The 11134-nt window shown below is 37.5% G+C and overlaps 1 protein-coding gene across 1 annotated transcript; it reads right to left on the bottom strand.

The window, feature by feature from the left end:
- Nucleotides 1–389: 389 nt before the first annotated feature.
- MRLN (myoregulin) lies at nt 390–530 on the bottom strand. Its single transcript, XM_069459780.1, has one exon. The coding sequence runs from the start codon at nt 528–530 to the stop codon at nt 390–392; it is 141 nt and encodes a 46-aa protein (XP_069315881.1).
- Between the last annotated feature and the right edge of the window lie 10604 nt (nt 531–11134).

The following is an 11134-nucleotide window of genomic DNA, read 5'->3' as shown; positions in this document are numbered from 1 at the left end:
TCCTGGGATATTAAATTTGGTATATAAAAATAGAATGATATAAAATTTCACATAGGTACACATCCTTAAAAAATCAACTTCACACGTAATTTCACCTATAAATTTTAGTCAATACACTAAATAACAACTATGTTAAAAATCAAGAAGTTTGATGACTCTGTAGGATAGATTTTTTGGGAAAAGAATTTCCACTTCGATTTATATGAATGTTTTATAAACCATAAAGTTTGAAACAATACACAATGTTGTTTTTAACGTAATGTCCTGTTGGCTTCTAGAACACATTGGGGATGTCATCAAATTAAAATCACTCAACGTATTAAAATATAAATTTTTATTCACTGGAATTCAATTTGAAATTTATATGTAAAGTAAAGGAAGTCAGCTTTCTAAGAAGTTATAACAACATACATGATAGACATTAAGTCAACAAAGATAACAAACAAAATTTTTAGAAGTCTTCCCACAATTTCATCTTCCAGACTTTTGGGAGTAGTAGTGGAAATTAATATCCAGTTTTTACCAGTCATATCCAGAATGATCCTGCTCCCTAGGAAAAAAAAGAGAAAAGTATCCTCAAATGAGCACATTTATAATCCTGATTCTTTCAACTCAATCTAATATTTGCACTATAAAAAAATAGTGATGAAGATTAGTCTTCCAGGGAATACTCTGTACCTATTTGTAATCAACCAATGAACTAAAATATTTTTCTTCCCAATGAATTAAATTATTTTTCTCCCATTCTTTTTGACCAGTTTATGTCATAATCACAGGTTTTTCTATATGCCAGACTTTGCCTTTCTTTCTAAAAGAAACAGCTCAAGAGACTTTCATAATGACCATTCTCTTTTCATGTTATAATATGTAATATAACATAATATTATATAAATAAGTTTATTTATGAAGTTTCTCCAGTCATTTACATCGGTGTAAATGGCATCAGTGAAGTTGCCCTTCCTCTAATCCGTACAGTTGGTGTTAACAGAAAGTGAGAATTTGAAGATATGAAAAAAGGCAGGTAATAATAAAATTTTTTAAAGAATAGACAACAAAGAGTATTTTTCTTTTTTCAAGATCCTCTCATGGTTTGGCCACTTAATAAGACATCAAACGTTTCATTTCCTCCACATTTCTGTGTTGATGAAACAGCTTTAAAAAAAAAAATCTGAAAGTTTGGAAGGTATTAATTTGTGGTCTGTTTTCCACACTGTCAGAACATCTTACCAAATATCTGTCAGGTAAGGGGTTAGAACTATTCTCAATCCCTTCTACAGGGAGTGCAAAGGCAAATAAGTAATTTTCAAAGCCTTACACCAAAGTTCCTTATATACATTGAAGTTAAAATGAACATCAATTCCTAAAAAAAAAAAGTGGCAAGATTTGGGTACTAAAATATTTCATCTGCTATTTTGACTCAAAAATCCAAAAGGCAGGTTGAGTTTTACAAGAGCAGGAGAAAGAGGGAAAGAAAGAGAGATGAGTATTAGGCCAGTGTTGTCCTCTCCCACTTTGAGCAATCTTGATTAATTTCTGTAACAGCTTGCTCCATTCCTAGAGGAGGGGATGACTTGTCCCAAATTCACAGCAATCATTGGCAAAATAAACACCTAGCAATTTCCCTACATTCAACAATTCCTTTTGTGTGTTTCGGCAACAAGGGGCAAGAATCATACATGTGTTTCCAAAGTGATTTTCCTTCCCTCCTGTAGCCTCAGCCTCCAGCTTGTGTTTCTTCAGTCTGTGCTCCCTGGGGTACCTTCAACTGTCTCCAACAACAGTGAGACAGAGACTGAAATAGGAAGTGAGGGGGAGACTAGACAATTGGTGTGGACTGAGGAGTGAGTAGAGACCCATTTCTCACCTGAATTAATCCCAGGCCGTGGTAGGTAACACAGTTCCTCAGTTTTCTCTCACTCTGCTCTGGCTAGAACAAAGTGCACTCAGCACAGGTGGTCTCTTAGCAACCTTGGTTCCTGTGACAAAGCACATTGAAAGGTTTTATTGGACGGGGAGGTGGTGCAGGAAGTGGAGGGGCAGGGAGCTTACATGGAAAAACTCGAAAATTGTTTTCAAAAGAAGACAGGAAGGAAATGTCGAAGAGTGAACTTTGGGAAACACGACACTCTAGTTTCTATTTATCACAGAATTGTATAGCTAGAAACTGAACATTTAACAGAAAGATTAAGCTGACTTCTAGGATTTTCCTGGCAGGGCAAACATTCATCACACTTTGTTAAAGAAATAATTCTCTAAAAGTTGTTTTAAACAAATGCTTACATATCTTCACGGCAAAACAACCACCACCACCAAAAAAAATCCCAAAAATCTTCTCTACATAAGAGAATATAATTCATGAGATTGTATACCTGTGTTTTAAGTGAAGTCATCCCTCCATGTCCATGGGGAATTGGGTCCAAGACCCTCCACAGATATCAAAATCCATAGGTGCTCAACTCTCTGGTATAAAGTGTCATAGTATTTGCATATAAGCTACACGCATCCTCCTGTATACTTTAAATTCTTTCCGGATTACTTACAGTACCTGATATAATGTTAATAGTATATAAACAGTTGTTATGCTGTATTGTTTAGAGACTAATGACAAGCAAAAAAAGTCTGTACATGTTCAGTACAACAATTTTTTTCCAAATATTTTCGATCCCCAGTTGGTTGAACCCATGGATACAGAGGACCAACTGTACTATAAGTTTTAAGATTTTGTATCACTTTTACAAATGAATTAGAAAATGAAGGAGTGAATTTATTACAAAAACCAGGCTATAAAATTTGACTTTTATATCCTTTAACCATGTGCAGTCATCTACTGCACAATGATGTTTTGGTCAATGAGGGACTGATGTTGGTCCCATAAAATTATAACCGAGCTGAAAAATTCCTATCTTCTAAGGTCCCCAACCTATGGTGAGTTGTATAATTATTTCATTGTATATTACAATGTAATAATAATAGAAATAAAGTGCACAATAAATGTAATGATCTTGAATCATCCTGAAACCACCCCACCCCCATGCCTGGTCCATGGAAAAACTGTCTTCCATGAAAATGTTTCCTGGTGCCAAAAAGGTTGGGGACCACTGCTCTAGTGACCTTGTAGCCATCACAATGTCATAGCACAATGCATTACTCATGTGTTTGTGATGATGCTGGTGTAAACAAACCTACTGCACTGCCAGTCGTATAAAAGTACAGCACATACAATTATGTACAGTTCCTAATACTTGATAATGATAATAAATGACTATGCTACTGTTTTATGTATTTACTATATTATACTTTCTATCATTATTTTAGAGTGCACTCCTTCTACTTATTAAAAAAAAAGTTGACTGTAAAATCTTTCAGGAGGTATTCTAGAAGAAGACATTGTTATCATGGGAGATGACAGCTCCATGCATGTTACTGACCCTGAAGACCTCCAATGGGACAAGATGTGAAGGTGGAAGACAGTGATATTGATGATCCTGACCCTGTGTAGGCCTAGGCTAATGTGTGTGTTTGTATCTTAGTTTTTAACAAAAAAGTTTTAAAAGAAAAAAAAAAACATTTTAAAAACAGAAAACAGCTTATAGAATAAGGATATAAAGAAAGAAAATATTTTTGTACAGCTCTACAATGTGTTTGTGTTTTAAGCTAAGTGTTATTACAAAAGTAAAAAAATTAAAAAATTAAAAAGTGTATAAAGTAAAAAAAATTAAAGTAAGCTACTTTATTATCAAAGAAAGAAAATTTTTAATAAATTTAGTATAGCCTAAGTGTACAGTGTTCATAAAATCTATAATGGTGTACAGTCATATCCTAAGTCTTCACATTCACTCACTACTTATTTATTGATTCACCCAGAGCAACTTCCAGTCCTGCAAGCTCCATTCATGGTAAGTGCCTTACACAAGTATTATATACCAACTTTTTATCTTTTATGCTGTATTTTTACTGTACCTTTTCTATGTCTAGAGAGACACACAAATACTTACCGTTGTGCTACAGTAGCGTACAGTATTCAGTACAGTAACGCGCTACACAGGTTTGTAGCCTTGGAGCAATAGGCTGTACCATGTCGCCTATGTGTGTAGTTGGCTATGCCATCTAGGTTTGTGTGAGTACACTCTGTGATGTTCATACAATGATGAAATCACCTACTGCTGCATTTCTCAAAATGTGTCCCTGTTGTTAAGCTATGCATGACTGTAACATTCGTTGGGGTAATCTACGCTAATGATATACTTTAAATATAAAGACCTTATACTCAAAGGTGTTCATTGCAATCTACTTGCTCCACCTGCTCACCACATCCTTTTTCTCTGGTAAGCTTTTCTTAAGGAGCTATATCATACATATATAGTAGAAAAGTAGGCAAATAGTGAGTAATAAGTCATAAGTGAATAAATCATAAGCTTAACAGGTGTTTTACAAAGTAAACACATGCATGTAAACCACATTGGATCCACAGTGTCATTTTTATTACAGAAAAAAAATTAGAAGTAATGATAACAGAGTAAATAAACTATAATTCAGTTACATATGATAGTCATTACAACATGAAATCATGGAAAAACTACTTAGAAAATGATGTCAAAGCATTTAGATATGAATACAACACATACTTATGACCCCCATCGTACCCCTGGGTATATCTCCTAAAGAAACGCATGGCTATCTGCCTCCCAGGACACATATCCAAACATTATTCCTAATATCTTCAACTTGGAAACAACCCAAATACCCATTAGTACATAGATAAATTGTGGCAGCGTCATGTAATAGAATTTTATAGAATAATAAAAATCAAACTACAGCTATGTACAAAAATAGGGATGAATCTTACAAACATAATATTGAATTTTAAAAAGCAAGGCACAAAAGAAAACACACAACATAAGTACATTTATCTAAAGTAGAAAAACAGTTAAAGTGCATGGTATAGGGGTGCATAGATGGTTGGCAATAGCGTAGGTGGTAAATTTTATCAGGAAAACAAAGGGATTGGCTACCATAAAATCACAACAGTGGTGACTTGAGTGAGGGTAGGGAAGAAATAGGCGGGAGCTTCCTGCAATGTTGCATTTCTTGTCCTGGGTGGTGGCTACATTGACAATCGCTTTTGAACTATTTGCTTAACTGTACAAAGAAGTTTTATGTGCTTTTCTGTATGCACATTAGATTTCATAATTGAAATATTTAAAATAAGACAAGAGCAATATATATAAATGTCAATAGTGTCATAGTGGCTAAGTTTGGGTGAAAGCAGTTTGGGTGATTTTTTCCCTGTGGTTACCATTTCTCACGTCCTCTTGTTTAAAAGAATATTGCCTTTTAAACAAACGTCAGAAAACTAAAGAAATTCGTCCTAGTATTGCTAGTCATCTTCTCTCTCCATATATTTAAAAGTAATTTATACTGATTTTATTTTTGTCAAACCGATCATTACAACAAATATGAATAAAAGGTAAATTAAATTTGTCAGTGAAACATTTTAATGAAAGTATGTAACTTATATAATAAATGAGACAAATCTCTTCCACTAAAGAACATGTTCCCTTACATTCAAAATACTTGTGAGAAACAGGAACCTGGGTGGTTCTTGTTTGGTTCTTCCCTTTGCTGTTAGATCTGTTTCTAGACCTAAAATCATTGGAAAGACACAAATTAGTATCATCAACAGTTTATTAACACATCTAGTTTTTACTATGGATTAAAATTATGAGCATGATGGTGCTTTGATTTACATTTTGCTTATTACTTCTCAGCTAGAATCATGGTAGTGTGTTTTCTTTAGAATGGAAGGGACATCTTTTGGGGCAAAACTACTTAACAACAGCAATTTTTAGGAAGAAAATATTTCCTGGTGGTTTTTTTTTTAAATCTGATAAAACATGTACCAAAAAGATAAATAAATTATAAACAAGTTAGGACACTTTAAAAACTATGCTACAACTTCTTGGAAGTGACTATCTCAAGACCTTGGTCTTATCTTGAATGCAGTGTTTTAAAATCATAGCTAAAATGCCATGACCTCCAATTGCTGATGTAAGACATCCCAGGTTATTTTGGGTCAAATATATTTTATGTTGAAACTTCAGATGACTGCAAATAGTTTCCCCTCCCATTTAAAAGTGTCTTTCTTTCTCTTCCCCATTTCCAGAGGTCACTGGACGTGAACTTATTATTTTATAGAATACTGTACTGAAAGTAGAATGAATACTCTCATCTAGTTTTTAAATGTTTATTTTTTTCCTTTGATGCTATCTAGGTTTAGATCCAAATAATCTAATTCAAATTGGCCTATTCATTGCTTATTGGATGGTTGAGCAGTGGTATCCCACAAAGCAAGTTAGACAAACAAGAGTAGCAGGAACCCTTGGTATCTGGGAGCTGGACTTCATTGTATTATCTAATTTTTACTCTGCTGCCCGGGTATAGGCCCTTTAATATCTTGATTTCATATTAAAAAAGAGTTTCTCAAATCAACTCTGACTTCTTGGATCATAAGAAAGGTACATTTTCTAAATTACTTGGTCCCTTGGCAAAAACAAAAACAACCACCCCCCTCATTATATAAAAGTATTGCTAGTTCTAAGACCTCACCCTTTTCTCAACTTCTCTCAACCCCTAACATTTCCCCTTATTAGGTGTGGAGTTTTGGTCAAGACAAAGAACAGAACATACTTTGCAAAGTCTCCTTTTCAATCAAAAGAAAAATACTTTTCATTGGATTCAAGTTTATAGTCTTAAACCCAAGAATCACATTTCAAAAATATTTTCTTTTTTGACAAGAATTTTCTAATCCTACTCCTTGTTTCAACTGATATCTGATAGTTAAGATAATATTGACAGAAGTTCCCTAGATACGCATGTTGAAAAATGAGACATAATTGAAATCTGGCCATTTTTGCTTAGTTGGTCACTAAGTAAACAATAACTACTGTTTAGTGGGGAACTACTATGTCCAGGGCCCTGATTGTCACTATTGGGAGGGGAATGACACTTACCTCTCAATAGTGTTCTGTGCTATCGTGTAGATGCTAACCTCGACTCCAGCCTCCAAATGCCATTCTTTTTCAACTATACAGGTTTATTCATGTTTGCAAATGAAAAGTTACTTTTGAAAAGATCTATGCTACAATGGGAATTAGCTATACTGGAATGGAAACATCCACATAGTTATTAATGGGCACTCTCCCTTCGTCCTGGCTCCTTTCCACATATGGAAACTGCTTGTGGAACAATGGGATGGAGGGTCCCACAGTGACCCCTCCGGGCCTGATAACCCCAAATTTGCCAGAATTCACTTTACAACAATGAATTGTTAATTTATTCATATCAAAACAATCTGCCCAGGCCAGGTGTGGGCAGTGGCTCACGCCTGTAATCCTAGCACTCGAGGAGGCTGAGGCAGGAGGATCGCTTGAGCCCAGGAGTTTGAGGTTGCAGTGAGCTACAATGCTGCCCCTCTGCACTCTGCCCAGGGTGGCAGAGGGAGACTCTGTCTTAAAAACAAAAACAAAAACAATCTGCCTTTTGTAAATGAGACATTCCCCCAAACCACAACTATGAGCTCACTGTTTAACAAGGTTATCTGAAGAAACACTTTTTATTATCTGCTTTTATTCTCTTTTACCATCTATTTTATTCTTTTTTATTGTTTTTTTCTAACCACTGGTCACTTTATGGCTGACAAGTTTCTCCCCTTGACCTCCTGAATGAGAATGCTTGCAGGACATGGTGGTTGACAGGTGGGTTTGGAATCACACTGACACTGACCCGTTTGAATCTCAGGTCTGCCGCTGAGCATGAGATCTTGGGCAAGTTACATTAACTCTCTGGGCCTCAGTTAGCACTTCTATAAAGTGGGGATAATAGTACCTGCTTCTTAGGGTAGTATGAAAATGATAATACTTATGCCTAGAAAGTAAACATTTAATAAATGACAGCGACAACTATTAACTATGGTCTAGCATGTTACCTGCTAGACTGTACCCCTTGGATGAATCATTCTCAGGTTCTCTTTAAGCACCTAAACACACAAAACTGTCAGACTCCTAGTCATCCTTTCAGATTCAATGTTACCTCCTCTGTGATCCCATCTGACTGCCTCAGGTAGAACGTGTTTCCCACCTGTCTGTAACACATTGCTAGTCGGGAGGCTGTCTCACGGTTGTTCACATGTAACACCCCATGGGCAGTTGCTGTCTTTCTAGAAGGGGGGCATGGCCTTATCTATCCTAGACCCCAGTGCCTCACAGTCCCTGACACTAATCAGTTCTCAAAAGATACTGACTTAACTGCACTTAAAGTAGAAGCTTTCTGGGAAGACTGACAGTTCATTTTGTTCAGATGACAATTACACAAGAAACACACATATAGTAAGTCTACTTTTCCCAGCAAATAATTTTAAAAATAAAATTGCAAACTTCGCTGTTCCCAATTTGTCTCCACGTGGAAAAAGTCTCTGTTTCCCAGAAAGTTGATGTTCAATCAATTTGTCTTTTAGAAACTTGAGAAATCATATGAGAATGATGTCTTGTGGATGCTTTTCCTTTTGTTTTTGTTTTTTCTTGTAATTAGGGAACCAAGTCAAGTTGTTGGAAGGCAACAAAAATTTGGCATAGGACTTACAGGGTTTTGGGGATAGGAGTGTCCTGCTGGGATGGCTGCTGTTTCTGCAGCAAAACAGAGATTTGCCCTCACTAAACTCCTCAAATTTGAGTCACTTGGGAGTTAACTGAAAACTCAGCCATAGACAATGGTAAATGAACTTTATGTGTTCTGTAAGTTTCTAAAATTTGAGTTTAAGTTGCATTTTCTGAACAAATTAAGGTCTCATTAGATTCTGCCCAAAGTTGGATTATGTGAGAAAGGGAATTTAACACATATCTGAGAAATTAACTTATCAATGACCTGACTCTTGTACAAGAGAAAGATGAGAATTTTTTTTTAAATGGCATTTGACTTTACATTTCAATGATGACAGCCATGATTAGTGTACCTTGTTTCCTGATTAAGACATAATTTCAAGGCAGTTTTTCTCTTTTCAGCTAAGAAAAACAACAGTAGTGAAAAGTTTGAAGTAATAAAGAACTATTGGCACTGGAAAAGACATTCAAGCCCTCATAAACTCCTCATTTGACAAACACGGCCCAGAGAAGTGCAGAGACTTAGCTGATGTCACACAGTTACTTTTTTCCAGAGCTAGTACCGTCATTGCCTCGGCAATTTTCTGACACTTATGATAAATTGGATTCTGTGTTTCACCAGACTTGGCTCTGTGGAGAGATTCTGCCTTCATCACTTTCCAACATCTTTGATTGAGGCCAATGTCAGAGTAGAGAGTCCAGGATAAAGTCAATCACAAGTGAAAACTGGAAAATTTGGCAGGTCGGGGTCACAAGGCAAAGAACTCTACAGAGTGTACTTCGACTGAAAACAAAAACGTGTTTTGTCGCAGGTGGTCGGTCAGCAAGGTGGAGTGAGGAGAGAGTGTAGGATGTGCACCAGGTGGAACTGGCTGTAGACCTTGGCTCTGGTCGGAATTAGCTATGCAGCCTTGGACAAGGCGTCTAACCTCGGATGCTACCTCATCTGGAGAACAAAGAAGATAGTATCTGTCGTGTGTGGGTTTGAAAGGACTTTTATTCATAACTAAAGTTATGTGCCTACTATACACACTTGGATTTTAATATCATCAAACTTTATGAGGTGGAATATTATTAGTACCACTGTTTCCTTAGTTGGAGAGACTGAAGCACAGAGAGGTTGAGTGAGCTGTCCGAGGTCACACACTTCGCAAGAGGTGACCAGGGATTTGTAGAGACATCTTTTTGGCTCCAAAGCCCATACCCTTAGCTACTGCGATATTGTAAGTTTGGTAAAAACATAAGCCGAAAGCCCGGCATGCTGCCTGACACTCGATAAATAGTGGTCAGCCAGATGAAGCAGAGATTCAGAAGAATGGCTGATTCCTGAAGCCCAACAGTGGTGAAGAGGGATGGAGTGGCCAAGATAGATAAGAGGAGACAAATGGCTCTTAAGAGAGGGAAATTGGCCAGGCATGATGGCTCATACCTGTAGTCCTAGCATTTGGGGAGGCTGAGGTGGGAGGATTGCTTGAGGCCAGGAATTCAAGACCAGCATGGGCAATGTAGCAAGACCTCATCCCTACAAAAAAAATTAAAAATTAGCTGGGCATGGTGGTGCCTGCAGACCTAGCTACCCAGGAGGCTAAGGCAGGAGGATCCCTTGAACCCAGGAGTTCAAGGTTACAGTGAGCTATGATAAGGTCACACTGCACTCCAGCCTGAGGCGAGACCTTGTCCCTAAAATTAAAAAGAGATAGAGAGAGAGAGAGAGAGAGAGAGAGAGAGAGAAGGAAAGCCCTGGGAAGTTGTGAGAAGTTGAGGCAGACACATGACACGTGGGCAGCAGGGTGTTGGCTTGCCTGAGAGTCTACCTGATCACCCACAGGCCCTGGGTGGGGGGGAAGGGGGTTCCAGAAGCCACTATGTTTCTCCTCTCTTTGTACTGCTCATGCTTTGCTTCTATGTCAACACCTGTTCAGTATTGGCTTTCCCAAGCCATTGATGGCCATACCTCAAATATTTGAAGAAAATAATCTGGCCCTAAAATGAACAATTTTTCTACACAGGAACAAATGTGTTCTCTTAATTATCTACTACCAGGACTCGTGAAGGCTGAGATTTCCAGCTGCCACATTCCTGCCGCGAATAGATCATGCATTGCCCTAAGAAGACATAAATTACTCTGTTATGGGAATTTAACATTAAGAAATATTCTAGAACCAAGGTAATCAAAATGTTATCAGCCTTCTCCTTCCCAAGTTTCCCAGCCTGTTCCATGAATCACAGCTGCAATTCACGGTCTCTTATAAGGCCATAAGAAATGCCCGGATGCCTGGCTGGGGACCAGCCACGCAAGGTTTCCTCTGGCAGCTCCAACACAGCGCTGCCATTCAACACTCATCCTTGAGTGGTGTGCGGAAGCAAGACAGGGCCTGAGGGGCTTTGCTGGTGAGGTTTGTATTTTTTTATCTGCAGAACGCAGATATCCAAACAAGCATCATCCCCCGTTTGGGGATGGGGATTGAAAGGGAGTGGAA

The sequence above is a fragment of the Eulemur rufifrons genome, chromosome 28 (assembly GCF_041146395.1).
Source record: "Eulemur rufifrons isolate Redbay chromosome 28, OSU_ERuf_1, whole genome shotgun sequence".
In the NCBI taxonomy this organism is placed as follows: Eukaryota; Metazoa; Chordata; class Mammalia; order Primates; family Lemuridae; genus Eulemur; species Eulemur rufifrons.
The sequence above is the reverse complement of the archived record's forward strand: the minus strand, read 5'-3'. Positions and strand labels throughout refer to the sequence as shown.

Coding starts and splice junctions, on each gene's coding strand:
- MRLN (XM_069459780.1), bottom strand. CDS start 530: ATGACTGGTAAAAACTGGATATTAATTTCCACTACTACTCCCAAAAGT.